The sequence below is a fragment of the Coloeus monedula genome, assembly GCF_965178545.1.
Source record: "Coloeus monedula genome assembly, chromosome: 22".
Taxonomy (NCBI): domain Eukaryota; kingdom Metazoa; phylum Chordata; class Aves; order Passeriformes; family Corvidae; genus Coloeus; species Coloeus monedula.
The window spans coordinates 482,723-507,852 of NC_138802.1; the positions used below are offsets into that span (position 1 = coordinate 482,723).

Here is a 25,130-nt window from a genome sequence, read left to right on the forward strand (position 1 = left end):
GCTATGTGACTTCTGGAGCATAAAGTCTCCAGTGTCCCAAAGAATCCAAACTCATGGCCTACACAAGGGAAGTTTTCCCGGTGCCTGCTCAGCCTCTGTGCCTGGAATTTCACAGTGGAAAGACCCCTCCAAGTGTGAAAGAATGCCATTCATCACTTTGGTCCTTTCCAATGGGGACAACTATTGCCAGCAGATTTGACACCCCATCGCTACAAACCAGCCAGCCCCCACACATGACAACTGCTAAACACCAACCTGGTCTGAACAGAACACAGGGAAAAAAACCCCAAAAATCTCATAAACCGCTGTTCTTGAAACACATATTAATACAGGACTTACTCTCCTGTTGGCTCCAGTTCACTGATCTCAAACCACACAAGGAGGTCGTATTTGCTCACACTGTGGCCCAAACTGGGCTTGCTCACAGTATTCAGCTTTGTAGCTGGCACTTAAAGAAAGAAAAAAAAGAAAGAAGAAGAAAAGAGTGGTTTACAAAGACTGAACAAGTAAAGCTTACTCAGGGCTCACAGGAACATGCCATTTCAGAGATCCTACATATTCTATGTATGTAGGCAGACCACAACTTTTACCATGAAAATGATGTTGCTTACAGCAATCATTATTTCTGTAAGAGTTGTTTTTTAAATCTAGGTTACTAGAATTAAAAAAAAAAAAATTGAAAGTTAAATAATGAAACAAAAGTGCATCCAAAGAGTCTGGAAAAATACACAGTCCCTCTAGATCCACAGAGAAGAAGTTTCCTCAAATGTGCATCAGTTGCTTTATGGCTTAACAGTTTGTGATTTAGAATTGCTGAGGTCTGTTCATCTGCAGCATTACTCACCCATAAAGTACATTTCACCTTCCCCACAGAAGAGGAAAAGAACTAAAAACTTCGGTCTTCACTTCTTCATTTACAAACTGCCAGACTCCTGCACCACTTGGTTAAGATACTGTGTATTTAAAAAGGCAGAGCAAGACTTATTCCAGAGCCTTAATCCTGCCAAAGTATGTTTCTGGGCTCCTTATCTCTTGGTATTAGTGATTATTACCAGCCAGATCCTCTCTGATTCCTTTCACACAAATGTAGGGATAAACTATGTTAAGAAAAAAAAAGAGACTGCTTAAATTCCAGAAATAACCTGATACTCCCTCACACATCATTCATTTTCGTTATCATTACATGCCTTCTCTCATCTGTTCACTCATTACATTTTTGTAAATGGGAACATTTTAAAAGCTTAGTTCTGTATACTCTGACTGGGACTTTTGTAACTCTGCAACTGATTTTCCATTTTTTTTCTCCTTCTACATACTAACCCCACTGCTTTTATTAAGCCAAATAATTATTCCCCCTTCCACCTCTCAAGCCCCAATCTTCCTTGCTCTGGTAGGTGTTCTTTAGGTTCTCCCACCTTCACACCTCTGTGTATCCTTCAGCTTCCACCATGACTTAATTTCCCATGCACTGGAAGGACATAACAGCCCCCAGTTAAAGCAGGTCCTTACAAGTGTGCCTAAATGTTCTCTTTTGAGATCTGTTTCTTTTCTAGGTAAAAGAGCAGCTGCCTCAGAGTGACAGACTTTACAGCAATCAGTTATTCACAGCACAGCTCCATCCTGTGAGGTAGCAAGCTTGAGGCTTTACCTTCCCATACGTTACTCAGGGTAGTAACTCTCTTACCCCCAGTCACCTCATGCAGTTGCACATGAACTCACTACAGCCAGAGGAACATCAAACACACAAGTAACTCAAGTTTACTGCTAAGCAGAGAGACTCAAAAGCACCAGAAGAGAAAAACAACAGAAAGACACATTTAGCTAAACATGAAAGTTTGGTTCTAGACGTTCTCACAGACTTGCTCTGGTACAATTAATAACAAGCATGACTTTTTTTTTTGAGTTAAATAAAACAGAATACAAATGGGAGTGAGGAATAGCACTGTTAGTGGCAGAAAAGGAAGATGAGTGAAAAGGAAACCTGTATAGAACACAGCAGAATGTTTCCTCTATACCTGCCTGTGTTTTCATATGCATTTCTCATCCCAGTATCCCAAAACTACGCAGAACACAGAAAAAATCAGAGGTCCTGGAAGTTTCAGGGAACAGATGCAGTGACACACAAAAACCTCTGACTCCCAGCACACTGGAATCTACAGACTGTCTCTGTGGTTCTCTCTAAAAGAGCCCTAAATTTAAGCACAGCATCATCCTTCCATGACCACAAGCATGGCAGCTTCTACTCCTATGAATACTACATGATGAAGGAAAAAGGAATTTTGAAGCACATTTTGGAACTACTTCTACATCTATCACAGACCAGGTGTGGCTACTAACCATCTCTTTTAGGAGCCCTCTCACTCTGACAACTGGGAACAGGCAGAAAGAGAAAAGGTGGCAGCTGGTCAGCTCCATCCTGGAAAGCAGCCACAGCAGAGGAGGCAAGCACGTTGGCATGCTCGGAGAGCGTGTTCAGCACATGCACGTTTACATAGCCAGACATAAGGTACCTAATCAACTCAATCTTCCTTTCATGGTCTGCAGGGGGAATGGAACACACACAAAAAAAGGATGGTAGAAACATGCAGGTGAGATGGAGAAGATGGAGGAAATTAAAGGTGAAATGGAAAAAAAAAATCACAAAAGAGTTCAGCATGCATTATTCCAATTAAGCAAAGAAAACCAAGGATCATTGCAACAAGACTAACTCACTAAAAGAGAATGTGAGAGAGCAAAAAGATAAAGCAATTAATGAATAAGCAAATTTCCAGTCAAGTGCTCAGTAAGGACAGGAAGAGCCATAGCCAGATCTCATGGAGTATGGTCAACACCTCAGGAATGGCATTCTACCCTCTAATGAACCAAGCAGCACTTCCTGCAGAGGAGGTTGAGAAGAAATAAAAATAAAGCACATAAAGAGGGCAGAGAGCCAGCAAAGACAGATTCAGTGCCCCTTGTACCACTCACTCCATTTACATTTCTTGGTGTCCTGGATACCTCAGGAATATGCTACAACCTCCATTTTTAGTAGCAGACCTGTGATGTACAGAGTTAGAGAGCTGTTCTCACCTGGCTTTGACAGTGGCATAGGGGGAGGAAAGAATCTTCGAGAAGGCTGCGGAGGGCTACAGAGAAATGAAGAGTTATCAATACAGAGGCAGTTAAACATAAGAAATATACACAAGTGCACACATGTGCACCTTTGTATGCACACCTATTTTTGTCTCTAAAAGTATCTTCACAATTCTATGAAGACAGGTAAATATCACCTGTCAGGAAAACAAGGGGGCTCAGCACACTTCTCGGACTAACCTACGCTCTTTTGCTATTCTAACTTAACCAATCCTAGGAGCACTGTTGAGGTTTTCCCAGAGCTCACAGATCACTGCTGGAGTTTCCAGTATTCCCAGTGCAGTGCTCCAATCACCAAGGTGTTTGCAGGGTGGACTGGCAGAACAGCCTCCCATGTTTGAGACAGCAGAACAATTCCATCAGTCACTACCCTGGGTAAACACGCCTCAGCCAGCACTTTTACCTCCATCAGGAATTCTGCTTGTGAGGGTGTGGTGTACAAGTTCAGGAGTACAAAAAACTGCATAACCTGAGCATGATCCCCAAGTGCCTTTATGCCAGGCTAGTGACCAATACCTGTTGAGATCCTGTCCTTGCAGGTGGAGAGGATGCTGCTGATAATGTCCAAAGACTTCAAAGACAATAGGCTTTGTTTTGATGTACTCCACAAATGATTCTGTCACTTCCACAGCAATCTATTTCAAAAGTGAGGAAAGAAAATGAGACATTCAAAAAAGGAAATCTCTTTTAGGAGTCTGTATTTTTCATATCACTTAGTCACAATAAAAGCAACTGCATTCCCTTTTGGTTTAGGCATTAGTTCTACTCTCTGATAAAAGAGAAAATTAAAGCCTCAGTATCAGGCATTTCAAGTAGAAGAGGAGGCTGCATGTAACCAAAGGATTACACAGTTCATAAAAATAGATATATCCAGTTCATCTGAGATCATGAGCACCACTATTCACACATATATTTTATTTCCTGAATTCTAGACTGTTTTCATTGAACATCCTGGAAAGGAAACACAGAAGTCAATGGCAGGAAGTAGAGGTGAAAGAGTTAAATTTGCCGCAAAGAATCATTCTGTGTTTTGCTTTGTGGTGGGGATTACATCGTTCACCTGATCACTCCTGTTACTGTCTATTCTTAAGAATTCCCCTGGCCTTGAAGGACACACACAACTCCCAGTGCTGATACAGGCAGTTACTGCTCATGGAAAGCTTTACTTACATTCTGAACATGGTAAAACCCAAGGGGAGTCCCTCGGCCATTGTTTTTGAGAGGTTCTGTTGAGAAAGCTTCATCATGTCGATGTAAAAAGCTTAAAAAAAAAAATAGAAATCAGCCACCACAGGATGGTTTAATGAAGACTGCTGTGCTCTGAATCCAACCCTCAAAAGAAATCCTAAAGCCCTAAAAGAAGTGTATTCTGCTGGAACTTTAGAAGCAGTTGAGTGACATCCTAAAGCCAGGAATACCACAGTCTTGTGGGACCATAATTCCTGTACTTGTTTTATGTCTTTATTATTCCTTTTTATTCTCTTCCTTAAGAACCCAAGCCTAAGACCACCTTCACTTGAGAAGTACTGATTTCCTCAAGGGTCATGCAGCTTTCATTCTAACAGGCATATGTACAATCTAGTATTGAATTTTTCACATTTAAAGCTTAAAACCTTAAGATATCTATAAACTAGTAACTTATGAGTCCACTTTGATTCCTAATTCCTTTCTGCAAAACTTTGTTCCTTAACACCTGCTTAAGGGAAAGTGCGGACCAGAAACTCCAGTAAGTGATAAGGTGTTTTTCTCTGCTGTACAACACCTCCACCCATTCAAAAAGTTCTCAGAGTTCCACTGCCCACTATTCTTTGCTCTTTCTATCAAACCATTAATTACCTAATGCAAGTAAAAACAAATTCTTACTTGAACTGGCAGAAAATATCTGCATATTCGGGCAGAATGCCACTGGCCTGGAGCACTGTCACCCGAAAGGTAAACACACTGCCCAGCTTCAGGTGATCACCAATTTCCTCAGTGAATCCTTCCATAGTCATCTTTCCATCCAAAGTGGCTGACTTCAAGTCTTAGAGAGAAAAAATACATCCCACATGAAATCATTTTTTCCTCCTCTCTTTTAAAATATTTCTTCAGGAAACAGTTTAGTCCCATCACACATTTTTTTTCCCTTTTAAACCCAAAAGATCCAAATACCTGGAAACAGTTTTTCAGCACAGTTCTTCAAATGATTAAGTCCAGGATCTCTCATATCCAACCCATTGCTAACACCTCTCCCCTAACTATCACATTCTTGAAGGACACTCAGAACTCCTTTCTATAACTGACTGAAAGTGTCCCAAATTTCCCAGAAGTTCTCCAAAACTACCACATATTTCTTGCTTACCCAGCTCATTCATTCTGTTGATCTCCTCTGGAGGAGTGGTAACCTCTGAATTCTGTCCTTGGCCTTCCACAATTCTTAATTCCTCCAGTGACAGTCCAGACCGAGTCATCGCAACTGAAGAAAAATCACTCTGAAAAATTAAATGAAGTGGCTTGTAACAGACTCCTGCACTTTCTGGGTTTGCCATCCCCTTCTTTCCCTACAACACGTGTTCTTTATGTAGAAGCACAAGCTGCTACACTCAAAGATACCTAACTCAATTTTAGGAATTCTTACCTTATCAAAATACTCATTGTCAAATGAAATTTTAGCTGTTCCAGACTGTCGAATACCAGATCCATAATCTGGGGCTTCTTCATCAGCTAAAAAAAAACAGGGAAAAAAGAAGAGAGACAAATAAATGATGGGGAGGAGAAGGGAGGCCCCGCAGAGTTATCCAAATGGAAATTTTCATGATAATGGAAACCAAAATGGAAAGCAGAAGAGTCATCCAGTTACAAGTTGGAGTAAGTGCTGGAAAAGATCATGTCAGAAACCTATCCATCAGGAACTCAAGTGGGGGAAAAGAAGTCAAGCTGTAAAGTTTCATTCTAAATATACTTAACTGTAGAGAATTTTGAATGCAAACCAACTTTAGGACTAATTTTCATTATTTATTTACTTCTGATGATTATACCGAGGTAAACTAACATCTAAAATTCTGTAGCCATGAACTCAGCAGTACCACTAACAAAGCTCCACCAGGACATGCTGGAAGTCTGAAAGGTGGATCTGTCCATACAATCTACTCATTTCACCTCCTCCTCTTCACAGAGAGCAACAACAACAGGGCCTGGTTAAATGCCAGGGTTTTTTTCACAGTAAGTGCATGCTCACAGGAGAAATCCCAAGATTCAGAATGTGCTCCAAAGCTTTGCTTAGGGATCAAATAATGCCATGGCCCTTTTTCAAGAGATGTCCCCCGTTCAATTTCTATTAGCCATGGTGTATTCTGTTCATTTGGATGGATAAAAAAAGTATTTATTTGGAAATATTCAGTCAGTGCTAAGGAGACCAAACCAAACTAGACTTTTGTAAACATTAAACCAGATTTTAATTCACTTGCTTTAATGCCTGCCAGAGTGAGTCTTACACATCTTCAGAGTCTGAGTTTCATTATATGTTCCCATGGAGAGTGAAGCTTCCAGGGTTACCCTACCTAAACAAGCAAGAACTGCTGGCAGCTGGCCACTGCTGGAAAGTGCAAATTATGGGAAGGATCTGTGCTCCCAACCAGCATGGATAAGGCATGGCACTACCAACAGCCCACCTCACACTGAGCAAGTCTAAAACATCAGTGACTGAGCAGTGAACTGCAGCTAACTCTGGCACACACACAATGGCAGTTCAGCACTGGATGAGGCCATTACCACCCCATATATCTACTCTTCTGAAAAGAATTCCTGGTGATTAAACACTGTGTTAAAGCAGCTTCTAAGTCTCCACATTTTTAGTGAGGCAATAAAGGGGGAAACTGCTGCTGATTTCTGTTTACACCATGCTGAAAACCATCAGTGCAGGAACTTCTTCACATGCTCTTGCCAGACCACTGAGGAGCACATTTCTAAGCATTATATAAAGGGATAGTTTGAGCACAGCTAAAACTTGCTACATTTAACTTTGATGCAGGTCACCACAATTATCAAACCATGTACTCTTCTCCATTATTTATACTGGGTGCCAGAAAGAAAAAGCTTTGCTTTAGTTCTAGTTCTCAGACTTACTGACAGTAGTTAAAACTGCCACTGTCCTAAAAAGCAGTGTTGCATTAGTTGTCAGGTACAAACTTCAGTGGTCAACATCATCATAATTTTAAAATCTTTTGATCAGTAGCATTATTTCAAGATTTATTCATGCTCGGCCCATATGGTGAAATAATGAATGACATCATTTCAATAGCAACAGAGAGCAAGTGTTCTTTGCAACATGAAAGTTATTCAGGTTTGAGTATCAGGAGAATGGCTTGATTGGTAAGCCTGGTTTTTGAAGGTGCAGAAGTCTCTCACCTGCTATGGCCTGCACAGCCACGCGCAGGAAGCCCCGCACCTCTCCCTTCTCGCTGACAACAGCCACCCTGTGGATCAAGGGCACTGGGTACAGCAGGTTGCTCAGGTACACGAATGCTCTGGTGACAGGGAGGAGAGAAACACAGCCAGCATTAGGAATCGTGTGCCAAACCCAGCTGCGGTGTCTGCTCGGCTCCTGGGACAGTCAGATCTCAGACACTCCATCTCTTAGACCTGCAAGAGGTCCTGGATCCATCCTGCCCACACAGGGCTCTGGGCAAGCCAAGTGCAGCCACCAAATGCTCTCAGTCAGAGCTCACTGGGACCCAGGGCTTACACGAATGAGTCACAGACACAGGAAGGACACCGTTTAAGAGGATGGCTGTATGGAAGGTAACTGGAGATGCACTACAGTTGTGAATGGAGCTGTTAGCAAGCTGGTAGAATCTATTAGGGAACTACTGATTATAAACAATGAGGTAGTTGGAAGGGATAAATTAAAAAGGAATTGAGCTACTGTGCTCACACAGCCTCAAATTTTTACTGACCATATAAAACCACTCTTAAAAACAGATTGACTGAATGTTTTCTCTCTTCTATATTCCTTTGATAACACTGTGTGCAGAATAATCAAGAAGCCCACAATAAACCATAAGTCATCACTTAGGTTTCTTGGAAGATTCACTGAATATACAGATAGTGGAAGACTGACAGTCTCCACAGGTAAATCTCTTTAGGAGCATTTTATTTATTTCTTCGAAAAACCAAAACAAATAAGACATGACATCACTACTCTAGAGCAACCACTTAGAAATTACAGTTTACAAAGGAAAAGCAGCATTTAGGCCCCGCACGGGATGATCCTGCCACACACTAACTTTTAAAGTTATATACAAGCAGGGTCTGTTTTGGAGCAGCAAGGTAACCAATTTAATTGTATAGATTTTAATTAAAAGTCAGAGTAAAGTTATTAAGTTATTTTATGTTTCTGCAATGAATTGCAGTAGTTTTTAAAGCATCACACTTCAGTGGAATTAGCTTGAGCAAAACTTTAAATGTTGAAAAGCTCAAGAAGTCAGCTAAAGAACAGCTCTCAGCAAGGGGAAAATATGGAAGGTTTTATTTATTGAGTGAGCTGTTTCAGAAGAGTACTGAGATGCACAGAACTTTAACCAATAGTTTTACCAGTCATTAACTTTAAAGTTTCTAATGATTTAATTTTAATAAATTTATGCACATTAAATTATACTAAACAATAGTAATTTGTTTAACTAATTTCCTCCTTACAGTTCTTTTTATTAGTCTTTAGTACTATGTACAATTAATTCCTGTAATTTATCACTGTTATTATTTAACATTCCTAGGGCAAGTCCTGCATGACAAAAGGGAAGTGTTGCTCCTTGGGTTCACATGCCCATTCCAAGGATGAATGAATTCTTTTGAAATGACAAGGAAGTCAAACATGTGTCAGTCATGAACCAAAGACACAAAAATAATGCTAGTAAAATAAAAGTGGTGACACAATGCAATGGAGAAGAGGATGATTAATATGGCTATAAAAAAGGAAAACAAAAAAATAAAGAAAACCATACAACAACAACAAAAAAACCAACTGCAACATAACACTTCACTAAGATTAGGATTTAATTCCTTTTCAGTCTGCTTCAAAGTGAGGTAAGCACTGATAAAGCAGGGGAAGGGAGAAGAGACTAAATTTAAAGTAACAAAATTAGAAGTTTAATTTTATATTTTCCCTCTAACATTTTCATTTTTGGCTTTGAAGTTTCAGGTGATGCTCATCTGAGAAAACAGCATGCAACCATACCAGAAAACAGTCCCTGAAACTGGAATTGTTCACTTGGACTGGATCAGGGATGGAGTTTGGGAAGGTACGTGGTTCTGTGCTCAGCACAGAAAACACACCCAGTTTGAAAAGCTCATTTCAAGCCAGGGAGAACGGACATTTCCCAACAGAACAGCAGGCAAAGAGCCTTGCTTTGATGTGCACGGTAGGAGTCTCACTAACTGACAGGCATTGCAGAAGCCTTCCCCCTTCAAAGCCAAACTAATGGAGAGTGAAAGCATCACCTGCATGAAAAATAAAAATACATGTTTATCTGCAAGACAAGAGTTCTGAAGCTGCTGCTCAACATGTGACAGCCAAAGCATCCAGCTGGATTAACCACTACCACTACTACCATCCCAAGGAAAAAAATGTGTTTCTCTTCTTCCTTAATTTGCTTCCATCCAGTCACCTTCTTCACCAGAATCATTTTAACTTAGAGAAAGCAAAGCACATAATGCAAAAAGTTTTGAGCTTCCTGCTTGCTGATGAAAATGCCGCAACTTCTGTAGAGTGGAGGGCAACCGCACATGTGCTGCACCAAAACAGAGCTGGGTTATGCAGCAACACTGCTGCCAGTGCCATTCCATCTGCTTCATCGTGAGACAGTGCCAAGTTAGGAGAGGATGAAATCTTAAGGTTATCCTCCTCCTCTTCCCACATCCGTGAGGACTCCCACTCCCCAAACAGCCCCTAAGTGTCCCCCTGCACTTAGTCCAGCAGACTGAAAGAGGGGAGCTGGATTAGCAGAAAGATTGGTGAGGTAAAATGGCATACTCACAACAAAACTAGAAATTAAATTTAACAAACACAATTTTTTAAAAAACTAAAACAAAACCAACAGAACTCAGAATGATGGCAGATATTTTTAAAGTAAACACATTAGGATTTAAATAAAATAGCCCATAGTCCTCTCCCACCTCCCTTAAAAACAAAGCAAATGCTTGATATGTCACACCATTAAAGAGAATCAGCCTTAAAGAAACCCAGCATGCCAGAAGAGATGGCTAAAGGGACCAGCTCTTTTTTCTTTTCTTTAAGAGTTACAAATAAAAGACAGTCATAGCACAGAGAGAGAAAAGAAAATAACTGTGATGGCCAGGGAGTTGGATAACTACATGATCCATTTCTCCTCCTCCTCTCCTTCATGACCTGCACTTGTAATTGCTGACAACCCCCCCAAAAATACTAAAAATTGTTTTATTTGTCCTTCACATTCTATAGCACATTAACCAGCACACAGTTGGAAGTGATAAGGAATTTTGGTTTTGTTATAAATTGAAAGCTACCTTGTGCTCAAGACAATATCTATGTAGATGGACATACCCCTGGTTCTTGTAATTCACTGTTCAAAAGCAGAATTCTCACACTGGAAGACATAGAGGACTCAAAATAGTTCTTACTCAGTGGTGCTGGACATTCTAACAGCTTCTGCTGACAGAATGGGCACAACAGAAGAACAGGAATAGAAACAATAGAAACAAACAACTGAGAAAAAGTCACTCAGCTCTCTAGCCTCTTAATAGGAACTAAGTTTCATTCCTCAACAGTCACAGCTCTGTACAGGCAGCTCACACCATTCAGGCCAGTGCCCAAAGTGCTGCAGCTTCACATGTCCATTCACAGAGACAGAGCTCAGAATTCTCCACAAAACAAGGAATGGGAAGCAAGCTGTGTGACTGCCAGGAAGCACAAGTGTTTTCATTACACACTGTATCTGCTCAGCTTGTGCTGTGCTTCCTGAGGCGTTTGTGAGTGAGGATGAATAGCTCAGCTCTTTCCCAAGCTCAGGGGGAACGGCGCTCCAGGGGCCCCAGCTGCGGCTGCCAGCGCCGGCACACGGAGCAGCCCTGCGCTCCAAGGAGCTGACAGCCAGCCCAAAGCAGCACAGATGGCTTTCCCAAACTGCCTCCCCACCCGAATCAGATAATCAGATTTGGTAAAACATGTTATCAGGCACTGCACATAAGGGCACAAATTCAGAGGTCGCAGAGGACCAATGCAATTTCTTGCAGCTTTAGTAACTTTTTATCAAAAACTGGATCAAGGAAGTTCCAAGTTTCACTACAGACAAAGCCTGAGGTTAGACAAACACACTACACTGAACTCAAGGCTTGAAAAAAACGGCAAACTCAATCCCTCCTTTTCATAAATAATGCAAACAAGTGTCCTGCATTTGATGAAACTGCATAAAGATCCCACCATCCTGACCATGAAGTCTTTCCTGCTTACACTCACAGAGAAGGATACAGCCAAGCTCTGGTCCCTTTTCCTTTGTTCCTCCCTTCTGCTGGCCACAGAGCCTTTTTTTTGTACCATGGCTGTGGCAAGCACCTCCCAGCCTTAACGAGGACGTTGGCTTACAGGGTAAGCAAGGAAGCACAAAAGCATATCTGGGGGAGTGGGAAGCAGCAGAGAGAGGAGCCAAGCCACTAAATAAAAATGGTTTTGTTTCTTGTAATGAGAAACATGTTTTAGCAAGACTATTAATGAAGAAACAGTGCAAAGAACTACATTTCTTTAATGTAACTTGCTGTCCTTAAGGGTCTACACCACAGACTAAGGTTTGATAATGCCCTAATGCTTTCTATTCTGGAAAACTCAATAATACTCTAAAATACATCAAGCAAACTTGTTTCAGAAATTCAAGCACAGTGCCTAGAGAAAGTGCTGACAAACATAGCCAGGGAATTTCACAGTTGATGACCTTTCACTGTGTAATGCTGGCTACAGAGAGTCAAGCATAATCTGAGAAGCCAAATCACCTCAGAGATTACTCTTTTCCTCATCCGGAAGGAACCATTCTTCTTTCTCCTCATGCCATCTTTTCATATGCAGAAGATGTTAAATTTTCAAAAAAAAAAGATCTCTGGGTTTGGACTGAAGGTCTTTCCACCATAGTCAGATTCTCTTCCACGGAAGAAAACGACACACTACAATTCTATCTTAGTGACCCTGCAACGGCTAAATAGGGAATTCTATAAATAATGTTTAAATACTGTACACAAACCCCCATTCATTCCAAGTTGTGACAGTTATCTAAAGATAGATTTACTCACACTGTCACATCTAAGGGTTATTTTCTCAATTATTACTTAGGTCTTCATGGCCCCAGACACAGGAATTTAAAACAATGTTGAACTACACTCATTCTCTGGCAATGCCAATTTATGGACACGGATATTTTGGCTAGACTGACCATCTGTGTAGCACGAGGCAAAGCCATTGCAGTCTGCAGCAAGAGCTGGTCCCTTTTGGCCATTCTCAGAGTAACCTCACCAACCTTCCCACTAAAATGAACCAAGGGGATCGGTCGTAAAACGGGTCGCGCCCATCATTGAAGAGGTCAGATCCCTCCTCAGTTCCAACGTCGGAGCCAGTGTCATCCACAAAGGCCTCATCATCAAAGTCCTCCATCTCATCCTGCTGCTCATCAGCCAGTTCAGTGATGTCGGAGTCGGCCGTGGAGAAAGTGGGGGAGGGCGTGCGATCGGCCAGGCGCTCGTTCACGCAGCCATGGAATATGGGGGAGCTGCACATCAGTGAACGGACACCGATTAACAGGGTCAGCGCACACACGAACCTTCATTTAACACTTCTTTGTTGCCATCAGCACAGAGACCACCTGAACAACGAGCAAAGGCTTCAAACCACCTGGACTGCAATGAAATGTGAGGGAAGGGATTGCCAACAAAGTCAGGGGAAAGTGTGTCCTTGAACGGAGCAGGAACGAAATGAAAGAGGAATAGAAACATGGCTGAGCATAAGGATCTTGAGAGCACATCCATTTAACAGAGCTACAGTTCTTATTTCCAACACAGCAGTTCTGCAAATAAAAATATTGTAAAGGTGTGGCTGACAGCAGGAAATATTAAAGAATCCCATCAGACACTTCCCTAGGATATGACCAAACTATTTGAACCACACATATGAGAGACTCTGGACCACTTTTCCAGTGTTCTTTATATTCTCACAGCTCTGCTCCAGTGACTTTAGATAGAACTTAGCTGGTTCTATTATTTTAAAATAAATTTATAACTCACTAAAGGTTCACTCAAAGCAGATTCTACTAGTTGACACCTGAGCTGGTAATATTCTAAAGAGCATTTTCTACTCTTAACTGTATTTAAAATCCCTGAAAGACAAAACACAGCTGACACGGAGGCAACATGGTTTATTCAACCATTCCACGTTCAGCCAGAGCTGCAAATGAAGCAGCAGGGAGGTGCTGTCCCGTACCTTCCCACGAGCTTGAACCAGTGGAAGCGGTCGTAGAAGGGGTCACTGCCTGTCATGGTGCTCTCGGGCTCCTCCTGGGTGCTGGAGGCCACTTCCCCAGCCCGGTCGTACATCTCACGCATCAGCTCCAGCCTCTGCCTGCACAGGAGAAAGCAGCAGTAACAATCTTAAGAGAGAGTGAATAAAAACGGCAGAACACAAAGTGATGCGTTCACCTCCCTGGCTTCACCTGGACCAAATTACACCCAAGAACAGAGGAGGCTGTACCCTAAATTTGGCGCTTCACTAATTCCCCAAAATGTTAGAGATTCTGGGAAAAACTTGGTTGGCTAAGCCCTCTGAGCACAAGGCAAGGTCACTGCAGAAGCTTACATAAATCTTAGATTTCAATTCAGCTTCTAAATATTCTTCTTTCACATCTAATTCTGGCAGATTTTTTGCTTCTTTTTTTACATCAGATCATGCTGCTGAGTAATTTCAGCAGTTCTTTGCTCCACTCCAGAGATGTTGGCATTTTGATTCAAAAGTAAACCGATTCCATTACAAACTTTAATTATTCATTTATTTTATTGAAGAAAACAAGTGTTTCACACTGTGAGATCCTTTGTCTGGAAGCTATTAGTAGGAAAAAAGTCCTTCTGTCAGTATTACAAAATGGGGAAAAGAAATGTCATTTACATGTGATGAAAGTAATTCAGATTGCAATCAGAACTTGAGAGAATTTCTGTAGCTTCCATAGAAATAGAATCTCCTTTATTTAAGCTTTTTATTATAAATTATGTCCTATACTGCCAGGTTATATAAAGCAAGTGGCAAGGAAATTATTACAGTGAAAGGACTGAAAAAAGCAGTAATGCAGAGAGATGAGCTATGATGAGTCTTACTAGATTCAAAAGATATAGTCTAACCTTGAATTACAAAAATTAAATGTGAAGGTGAGATGAGAACCTGGAGAAAAGTGCACTCGTTCAAAGAATCTGGAAAGCTGGTATTTAGAACACCCCACACTGTCTAGAAAGTTTGGGAGGACACAGAGAAAAAACAAACACAGATAAGGAACAGCAAGGGAGGAAATTTTTCAGTAAAGTTCCTTGGACACAGGGAATTTTATTCTCTAATACTGTTTACATACTTGAGTTTTTCTAAGGACCAGTAATGTGTTGCTCCGTTCTTCAGATCCTGCACTTCCACAGCCACCACTGTGCGGGGGAAAGGCCGGCAGTCCCGGCTCTTCTCCGGCTCCGCGGGCAAAAGCTCCGGAGGCAGTGGGGAGTACAGGGTGTCCGTGAGCAGGACAAACTGGAACTGCACCTGCATGGAAAACAGACATTACTTTGGTCCTGAGAAGCCAGATGTTGGCATGGGATGTTCACTCAGACAGAAGTCCGAATCAAAGACCCACAATCTTCTGAATCCTTTTACAGCCCAAATTAATAAGCAAGAGACATTCAACTTTAAAGACTAAAGTAACTGAGAGCATTTGCAGCAGGATTATACAATCAAAACTGATGGGTCAGAAAACTCAAAAGCAGCTCTGCATGTCCCTACCTTTTTCTTTAACTCTACACTGATTGCATTGGCTTCTTTCAGACATACTGCATTTCCCCAGAGCTGGTCCCTCAGTGAAGTGAACTGGTGGAATTTCCACTTCCTGAAAGCCCACTGGGCGAGTTCGTATTCATGGCGTGTCCAGGGCACTGGGAAGAGCAAAGAAACAGAGAAATAAAGCAATGTGGCTTCTTCTCAAAACCATCACATGCAGTATCCAATATTCGTGCTGACTGTGCCATCAAGTTCTCAACATATTTTCTGGAAGAACAGAAAACAAAATCCTACACTTACATTATTTGCTGTCAAAAAACTGGACTCAAACTTCCTCAACATTAGCAGTGGAGATTAATGATCATGTAAAGGAGATTTGGAATAGAGGAAACAAATTCTTTTCTACTCCTATTATTTTCAGTTATTTGGCAACTATTAAAGCCAAATGCTGAAAGAGTGGAATGAGAGCAAGTAGAATGGGAATAATAAATTATCCACTGTCCAGAAATGGAGTTACACAGACATGTCACAGCACTCTAAGAATTCCTATCAAGGAGGAAAGAGAAACTTCAAAATCAAAACAAGGGAACAAAGGCAACAGTGTTATTTTAAGACATCTGAGCTCTGTTAGTGCCAGGAAGAGAGAGATTCCTTCAAATTCAAGGCCACCAAATTAAAGCTTGGGATAAAACTAATCTAGTTTGTGCATCAGTTGTATTTGGAGACATAGATCTACTGTTCATGTGGAATGTATTCTGTAAATGGGTATTTGAAATCTCAATGCTCAGAGGATTACAGATCAAGAACTTACAGTGTTTTGCAGCTTTCCAAAGCGAGTTTTCTATCTATTACAAGGGATGGTACAGCAGCTGTTCTTTAGGCTTGGCTATATCGAAAATGCTTTTAGCTTCAAACTCACCTTCTTCTTCCTCCTCCTCCTCCTCTGTTGTTTCAGCTGCCAAGGACCGTGTCTCTACCTGCTTCTGGAGGGCCTGTAGTTTACTCTCATAGTCCTGTGGGGAGAGAGGAGACACTGTGTAGGAGGACAGACAGGAGCCAGGAGGAAGCTGAGAGAGACCAACAGCTCAGATGGAGTGACAGACACAGATCAAATCCACACAGACACTTCCAGGAGTGCTCACAGGTCACTCACACACCAACATCTGCTTTAGTGCAATCTCCCCTTGAAAACAGAAGACAGAGGCCAATACAATTGAGACAGAAGAGGTGGTTTCCAAAATCACCAGATTTACATGCTCACAGTGTCTTGAAGAGGGAAAGGTTTAGGATGTTCTTTTGGTGGGGTTTTTGCTAAAGACAGGAAGAAGGGGATTTTATTTGGAAGCTGCTTGCTGCTTTCAGAGAGGTAGGAAAGAGGCAGAAATAGAGAAAAATGCAAAAATAATTTTGAAATGGGAGGATTATTCACCTTCATTTTCTCAAACACAAGGATTAACAGCACCACTGAATTGCCCTTTTATACAAAAAAAAAAAATTCATTTCAGATATTAGTGGGGGGAAGCACTTTGTTTTCAATTAGATTTTCCCCTTGGCATGTAAGTACCACTCTCTCACACGTGTATTTAATACATCAGGAGATAAAATACCACCACTGCCCTGGCAGAGAAGTCTGTGCAGTGGCTTCCCCATGAGGAACACTTCAGCAATAGCTTCTGGTAGAAGAGCATTTTGTTCCTGTTCAGCCTTATCATGCCTTGAAATAAATGCTACTAAAACCTAATGAGCCTTTTATTATTTGCTGGTAAAACAGATACAAATGAGAACAGACTCTGTGACAGTGTTCTTGGTCTGAAAGCCTATCCCACTAGTGTATTTTATTTTTTTTAAGATAAACCTTTGGCATATATTATACAAATTAAACTGGTTTCTCAAGATTTTTATATAAGAGTTAGAACAATTCACTAAGAGTGTTGCTGAGCTCTTAAGGAGAATTCTTGAAGCCTCTCATCTTGTATTCCAACCTTCTCTCTTCCACAGTTCCAAATCCTCCAAACTCCAATGCCCAGTTTGCAACAATACATTCTTAAGTCCAAGAGCTACAGGATAAAAGCTTCACATTTTCCTCCTATCCCACTCAAGCATCCCACCTAAAGAGCTGCATCACTTGGTTTTGTACCCTTAACCACAATGTGATCGTGTCAAATTTAAATCGGCTTCGGTCAGAAAGGCTTTAGACTCTATTCGGAAAGGAGATACAGCTCCAGAACACTCCTTTAGGCTCAGAAGTAATATTTTTCTGAAAGTAGCATTAACAAACAGTAGCTGTGTCCTTAGAAAGCGCAGGATTTTCAACACCATGAATTCAAAGCAAACTGAACTCCAAGACAAGTGGCCTTCCCATGATGGCTGCATTTTAATTTTCCAATTTCCTCTTGAATATTTTATTTGGCTAAAATGCTCCTTCTTCATTTGTTTCTGCTCCATTCACCGTAAGTTGGCTACTTACTTAACACAGCAAGTAACCTCAGCCCAGCAGCATAAGAACAGCAAACAAAACAAATATGTATCCTTTCTTTTGATATTCATTCTGAAATTCTTAAAGCGTCAACAAAATTCTATTCTAGACTTCGTGAGAAGTCTCAGACTTATCCACCCTTCTGAAACGCCCAGCATACTCCTGAAATTTTTTTAACATAAAGGCACTTTCTCTGATTTTTTCCCCCCATTCCATGCAGATAGTGCTACTACACTCGAAACCAAGATAAAACTGGTCAGATGCAAAGTGACACGAATAAGCTTCTCTCACTTGCAAGGAAAGGCAAAATAATTTCTTTGCCTGTAGTCTGAAGTCAATAATGTCATTTCGAGCAGCCAGATCGTAGAAACGGAAAGCTCTTAGAGTAGTGTTTTAATAGAATCTTTTCAGATTCTTTTGCAGAAACTGAAAAGCTACAGAGGGAAGGGCCAAAAATCAGGAGCATTCCACTGCAAAAATTCAACATGAAAAAAACAGGCGCATTAAATTAAATTCACAAAGACCTGCTTCTTGTCTTCCCTATTTTCAGACTTGTGAGCCAAGTATCTTCTGTACATTTAAATACTGAGACACATAAATGCTTAACATAAGCAGACACTGTTTATTAACTCCACACCAACAAATATTATTTTAAAAACAAACTAAAATAATTGAAGCTTGCTTTCCCATAACGAAAAAAATAGCTACTATTTCCCTAAGCAGGACTAAGGTTGTCTCTTGGCACTCGGTACTGGGTAGTAATTGGCACTGAGCAAGAGCTGAGGCTGAATTTTGGGTGGCTTCACCCAGAAGCTGCACTGACTGCAAGGGGTTGGTTTGCTCTACGGAGAGACTGCTCAGCTGTCCAGGCCGGCTTTTCCAGGTCTGACTGGTGAGGGCACACACAGAACTGCTCGTACCAATTAAAGGTGCCTCTACTGCTAGAAAAGGTAAAAACTGGACCTAGAAGCTGCCCCGGGGTCCCTGCCCGGATGTTGTTGTACAGCTTCAGGATGGTTGGTTTCACAAGCTCCATCAATGTGGAAGAAGGGAATGCAAAGTTTATTTTGCCCAGGGGCGTGGAAATATCTAAAGCCACAACAACCACAGATTTGGAGGGGTTGGGGGGGCAGTTGGGGGGTAGGCAAGGAAGGAAAAGACCCCAATCAACCAACAAACCTACACTCCTACACACTCAGACTAGACAAAGCTTTTAAGACCAGACTGGACCAGTTAAAGCAGAACACTGCACCACAACAACTGAGACGTGATGTCTGCCAAGGTACTGCTGTGTGTGACTCTCTCCTGTATTTGAGGTGCACAGAAAAGTCCATTTCTTTTGCCTTCAATGAGCAAATAAATGGAGAACAGCCACCTCTGTGTTTTCTTCCAGAATTTCGATAAACAGCACACAAGATGGTACAATGGGACAGCACTGAAGAGGGAAATGGCTTATAGCTCCTTGTGCCATAAAAAGCTCTTGTTTTCTTTTATATTGAATTTAAATAAGCTGTCTGAGAGTAGACACAAATCTGCTTTGCTGCTTTCCACATAACAGCAGAAACACCAGGGTGGATAAACTTACAATAATCAGATTGAGGAACAATTAAAAAAACCTTTTTAACTCTGCTGGAACAATCCCAACCCCAAAATAAATAAAAGCAGGACAAGCCTGCAGTCAAGTTTCATTTCCATTTCACTGAGACAAGTCTGACACTTACAAGAGTATTTCATAGTTTATTGAAAGAGCACTTGTTACAATACAAACCAGTTCTGCTTTTCACAAGGCAGAGACTTGCTCTTAAGACAATCCAAAACAATAGACAGATCTGAAAATCCCATTTAATTCAAAGGCAGCTCACTGCTTTCTTTACAGTACAAACCGTTACACAGCATAGATTTCTCATGTGGCAGCTCCTGAAGAGATTCAATGGGAAGTATCCAAGAAAAATTTCAACATATAAAAAACAAATTTCAACATATAAAGGACACAGTGAGGGAGATACTGAAACTATGCTGAATGTACTGATAAAAATAGCATCCTCTAATTTGACAGAACCCTAAATTCAGATTACTTGAGGAAGGATGCTGGAGTCAATCTGAGTGAGGATCATTAGTGATGTGCATTTGACCCCATCCCCCAAAACCAGCGTCCCAGTGAGTCCTACAGGACCTTTGAGAAGCCATCATGAAGGCACAGGTGGATCCAAGCCAGCTGTCAAAGCACAGCACAGCAGCACTTGGCAAAGGCAACTGAACTTAGTAAAAGAGCACTTCCACCACGGATGCCACATTTCCATTAACCTGAAAGCCTTTTCACACAGACATCTATGGAAGCAGCTGTCTCACTGTTCATTAACTCCATTAAGAGAGGATTTGGAGAGTTGTGTGTACTTCTGAATAGTGCAAGGAAATCCACAGTTCTCACACTGCTTCCCTTATCAGATGAAGCACTGCACTGCAATTATTATCAAATTCTTAAATATCCTCCTAAAAATCAGGAAAAAAGCTGCTTCCTTGAAGCAGACTGGACTCCATTCTGACACTGACTGTCCTTTTCCTGTTCTGTCAAATCATTCAGGAGAACAGGCAGGGTTGTTCTTCTAGTGCTGTACTAAAACTGGGGTAAGACAGACTGATGGCAACCTATTGCTCACCAGCACCACCCAGGCATTTAGAGAGTTCTCAGAGTTTTAAGCTGACGGAATTTGCACAAACGTTTTAGTGTTTATCATTAAGATATCAAGTAGCAGGAGTTTTAGTCTCATGTCAGTACACATAGTTCCACAGACCTCAGAATTACTCCATGCTCAATCACGTGGTGATTTCATACAGGCAGCCACAACCCTCCAAAACACAGGACACGAGATGGAATTACTTCAGTCTTCTCCCACGACCTATCCCATGCAGACTAACCCTGTTTGGCTCACGTATTCCTATGGAATTGAGAGGGTTTTCCCAAGCACGCATTTTTAACAGAGTCCAAGCCTTTTTGAGGATATATAAGAACTCATTATGCTTGACATGCACAAAACAGAAGTGCAATGCACCACTGAAACAGGATTCTAAAATAAAGATAACAGCAAAACATTACTTGCAGCCCAAAATTTTGCAATTCAGACTCAAGCTCGAAGAAAGTGTTGCTCATCTACAAGCCTCCTCCTCTTTAAGAATCAAGACATTTTTGGAAATGATACTTTATTTCCTTTGTTCAAGTAGGCCACAGCATAAGACAAATGCAAGTTACAAAGCCAGAACTGGACACAAAATTAAACGTGCCATAAAGTAAAACTCCCAAGTAATCAGACCAGTTTGTTCTTTTAGGAGCTGGAGGACTGACTTTGTGTCTCCTACAGCAGAGGCCACTATCCCATCAGTGATACATGAGACGACAATTAAGAGCTGACACTTGATTAATTGATATGTAAATGGTGCGTGTGTTGCAACAGCACCTACAACATGCCCAGCAGAGGCAGGGGAAAAGTAGGATAGGACAGAAAAAAGATATGGAAAATAAGCTTAAGGTACTTGCCACTCACTTACAGCTATGCTGAGCCACACACAAGTAACAATTACCAGTAGGGCTTATATTTTATAAAAAAATAAGCAACCTCAAGTAAATTCAGGATACTTGTGCAAAACAGCACAAATACACTGCAAAGTGCACCTACCTTACCAAATGTGGTACAGTGGCCAATTTTGTTTTTAAAATTTTATTCAAGTTAAATTTAAAAGCAAAATAAGTCCTCAAATATTTCTATTGGCTTGCAGTTAAGGTCACAGATTTTTCAAAAGTAAGAGCAACTTTGTCTTGCACTTTTGGAAACTCAGAAAAAACGCCCTGTATCTTTAAGATTGGGACTCTCCAACTGAGACAACACCCCAAAGCCTATTCCTTAATCACTAGTTTTTCAGTAATTTGCTTGAAACAATCAGAAGCAGGAATTGCAAGCCTTTGTGTTACAGCAAATCGCCTGCAAGTACAAACCCCTTGAGAGCAAAACAGATATGAAAGATTTTAACTTGCATTTTGAGTGTGAGAAGAAGGAAAATGAATCTTATTTTCTCCTCAAGGGAACCTTCTCCTTTATTAAACGAGTCTTGAATTCAAGTTTAATCCAAGACCAGAGGCACTAACATGAGGTATCACATTAAGATGAAACAGTTCAATTCTCCCATCTCACAGGAGAATTCAGCCAATACAAAGTAGTGATTTATAAATCTTCCTAAGAATAACTATTTCAAGAACATCTCCCAGACTCATGCCCGAGAAAGATGAAAACATAAAATAAAAGAATTAGCTTTTTGAGTGCACCAGAGTGTTGAAAAATCCTAGTTCCTTTCCACAATCTCAGTATAATAATTAAAAACTATTATATTTAGAGATACAATGGGAATTAGAAAAAGCTTATTTCCAAAGAATTGCTTCAGCATTATATATATATTCTGACATAAAATTCCATTCAGGCTGGTTTAACTGTCACAGCAATTTCATACCAATAATTATGAACTTAAGCAGAAGAAGAGACATCTACTCAGGGAGTGTGACCCAATAGCTCTTCTTAATTTCTTTATAAAAAAGCGACACATACCTTGTCAGCCGACAACTTTTGGTTTATAGATTATTATTATTATTGCTATTAAAAATTGAGTTAAGAGTGGAAAACATTGTTCTGAAGAACCAGATCCATTTAAAAACAGATGGTCAGTTTCCTTATTGCTAAGAAAAAGGTCACAAGAAACATTCAATGCTAGAAACTAAATTCCTCTTTTGATTGTCTACATAAAACACAGGAGGAAGGTAGCACTTGGTAAGTTCCAGACAATATTTTCAGCATTAGAAAAATACTTCAAGACACACACACACACACACAAAAAAACTTGGTAAATGAGCTAGTGGGAAGTTCTCCCCTCCACCTCCCTCCCTCCAAGTCTTCTAGTCTATGAAAAAAAGTTCTTACAATTTTTCAGAATATTCTTCCAAGGGATGCTGTTAAAACTGCAAGGAAAGTCACATGCAAAGTGCCCGGGCCGCAGGGCCGGTACCTGGTGTTTGTGTGTCGGGCCTCCAAAGCAAACCCGAGCCCCAGGCGAGGCCAATCCTGGCTGCTCCTGAGCCACCAGCCAGGACTGCCCCCGTGCCCTCCTCGCCCAGCCTGCCCTGGGCACTGCTCATACTGTGGTTTCTCTGCCCGCTTTGAGGTTGGGAGCTGAGAACTGGCGCCTCATGCGCGGGGGCGTCACAAACTGGTTGTGGTGGTTGGGCCGGTCCGTCAGTTTTGGGGGGGTGCCCTCGGCGCTGCCGCGGCCGTAGGGCTGCCGGTGCTGGTGGATGTGGCGCTTCTGCTGGAAGCTCTGCAGCTCCGGGTTCTGCTGCGCGCCCGCCGAGTGCAGCGACTCCGACGAGCCCGACGCCTGGCGCCGCAGGCTTTTCTGGGAGCCGCTATTGAGGGAATTGCTCCTCCAGCGCAGCTGGGGCGCCGGCTGCTGCTGGCTGCTGGGCTGCGGCGGCGTGCCCAGCTGCTGCCTGTTAATTTGGATATTATCTTGACTCCTCTGCGGGCCATAAAGATTCCATAGCTGCTGCGCATCCTTAGAAGCAGCTTTGCTTTCTTTCTCTTTGCCTTCATCTTTGTTCTTATCATCTTCTTTCGGAATTCTAACCTCAATAACTTCATCCTCGGTGATAATGATATGGGTGCCTGGACTCCACGAGTTCCTGTGTTTGGGATTGCTTTTGAAAGGAAACCGGGGTTTGCGATTTTCAGGTGGAATAAACCGGTGAGGCATATTCTGTCGACGAAGCTGTTTTGCTATTTCCTGCTGCTGCAGATTTTTAAATCGAATCTGTTCTTGCCTCATCCAACGTAAACGCCCACGTCTGAAAGCTGGATCACCTGCCATTAACTGAGACACACGCTCCTCCTTAGCAAGATCATCATTCTCGCTTCTCTTTGCCTCATCTGTGGGCTTCTTATCCACATCCACTGCACTGGCAGAGTTTGGAGACTTAGCATTAGCTACAGTTGACTGAGCTTTGTCTGGAGACCCTATCAGGGGTAAAACCTTCTCCATTTTTAGCATTTTATTTCTGAGAACTTTGATCTCTTCATCCTTCATGTTGTTCTGCTTCTTCACTTCTTGCAAAATATCTTCCAATTTGTCTATATGCACCTTTAGGTCATCCACATCAGTTATTCCTTTACCATTGGCCATTACATCTTCAATCTTTTCATCTCCAACTCCTACTGTATCCCAGACATCACGAGCGACAGCTCGCCATGATTCGCGCTCGTTTGGGTCTTTTTTCCCATACATGGCACAAAGCTCTTTCATTTTAACAATGGCCAGAGCCTCAATCTCCTGCCTACTGTGCCTGAAGTCATTGAGTGCTACCTCATAGCATATCTCCTTCACAGCCTGAATCTTTAGGTCTGAGATGGTGACCCATTTGGAGTCTTTGCTAAGGCGTCGGCGTTGGGGTATCTGGTACATTTTAATAGGTTCTCGTTTCTTCCCACTGCTGGGGAGGCCACACTTTTTTACAATGGTTTGGAGCTTGCTGGGGGGCAGCTTCTCTCTCAGGGAAGTGATCAGTCTCCAACTCTCCTCACACGATCTCTTGTCCGAATCATCCCCACTATCAGAGTCTGCATCCTTTGGAAAAACAAAAATCAAGAAGTGGCCCCAAAATAACCAAAATTAAAATTGTAAGAAAATGGAAAAGCTAAACAAGAAGTAGCAGGCAAAGAAAACTAAATCAAAAATCAAAATAGAACAAGTGATAAGGAAGTCCCTGAAGACTGAGTGTTAGGGCATTAAAATGTATCTTCAAGAGTCATGGACTGTCAAAATTGGAGCTCTTCACTAAATAAAGATTAACATTATATTTAAAAGTCTTGTCATCTCAAAATAGCTGATAATCTAAACTCTTCCCTCCCAAACCCTTCCAAAATCTTTAAAAAGAGCAACTAAAACCAAGCTCCTGATTTTAAATCTTAAAACCAAGTGTAAACTGCACTTCACACATGCTACAAAGACATGCAAATCCCCGCCACACACATTTGCCTTGGTGACTGCTGTTGCTTCTTTCAGCAAATCCTCCCCAGGAAGGTGAGCACAACAGCCATCATAGAAGATGTCATGAGCAGCCAGAGTAAGTCGGGTTAACACTGGTTAGTAACGTTGCACGTGGTTGCAGGGATGCTCAAGTTTAGAATCCACTTCACTACAATAGCAGCCAGAGAAGTGTTAGACGATAAGAAAAAATGAAACAGAAGCAGCCGAAAGGTTCAATGTTAAAAGGACTGTAAGTGCCACTATGACAGATGAAGACAGTGGTTCATACTCCAAGACTTGCTACAAGCTAAAAGGATATCCAGAATCAGAGTTTCAGAGGTGGGTTGTGGTTTGTTTGGTTGGTTTTTTTTCCATTTGGCACCTTGTTGCTTAGTTTAAAGAAAAAAACCCCATTAGCAGTCTTGTCTGTCCGAAGAATGAGTTTCAGCAGAA

The 25,130-nt window shown here is 41.5% G+C and overlaps 1 protein-coding gene across 5 annotated transcripts in view; it reads right to left on the bottom strand.

The window, feature by feature from the left end:
• Positions 1-25,130, bottom strand: part of KIF1B (kinesin family member 1B) — an 82,669-nt gene that overhangs the window by 17,158 nt on the left and 40,381 nt on the right. For 3 of the 5 annotated variants that reach the window (XM_082295835.1, XM_082295834.1, XM_082295833.1), the window contains 13 exons: positions 16,062-16,155; positions 15,149-15,297; positions 14,733-14,911; positions 13,601-13,738; positions 12,645-12,893; positions 7,519-7,637; positions 5,750-5,835; positions 5,474-5,603; positions 4,996-5,155; positions 4,303-4,393; positions 3,649-3,767; positions 3,070-3,125; positions 340-448 (listed from right to left, as the gene is read on the bottom strand). In XM_082295835.1, coding sequence (XP_082151961.1) covers positions 340-448; positions 3,070-3,125; positions 3,649-3,767; positions 4,303-4,393; positions 4,996-5,155; positions 5,474-5,603; positions 5,750-5,835; positions 7,519-7,637; positions 12,645-12,893; positions 13,601-13,738; positions 14,733-14,911; positions 15,149-15,297; positions 16,062-16,155 — 1,679 coding nt within the window. Of the gene's footprint in view, positions 1-339; positions 449-3,069; positions 3,126-3,648; positions 3,768-4,302; positions 4,394-4,995; positions 5,156-5,473; positions 5,604-5,749; positions 5,836-7,518; positions 7,638-12,644; positions 12,894-13,600; positions 13,739-14,732; positions 14,912-15,148; positions 15,298-16,061; positions 16,156-19,340; positions 24,276-25,130 lie in introns of those variants that run through there. The other 2 variants (XM_082295836.1, XM_082295837.1) reach the window with 2 other exon arrangements.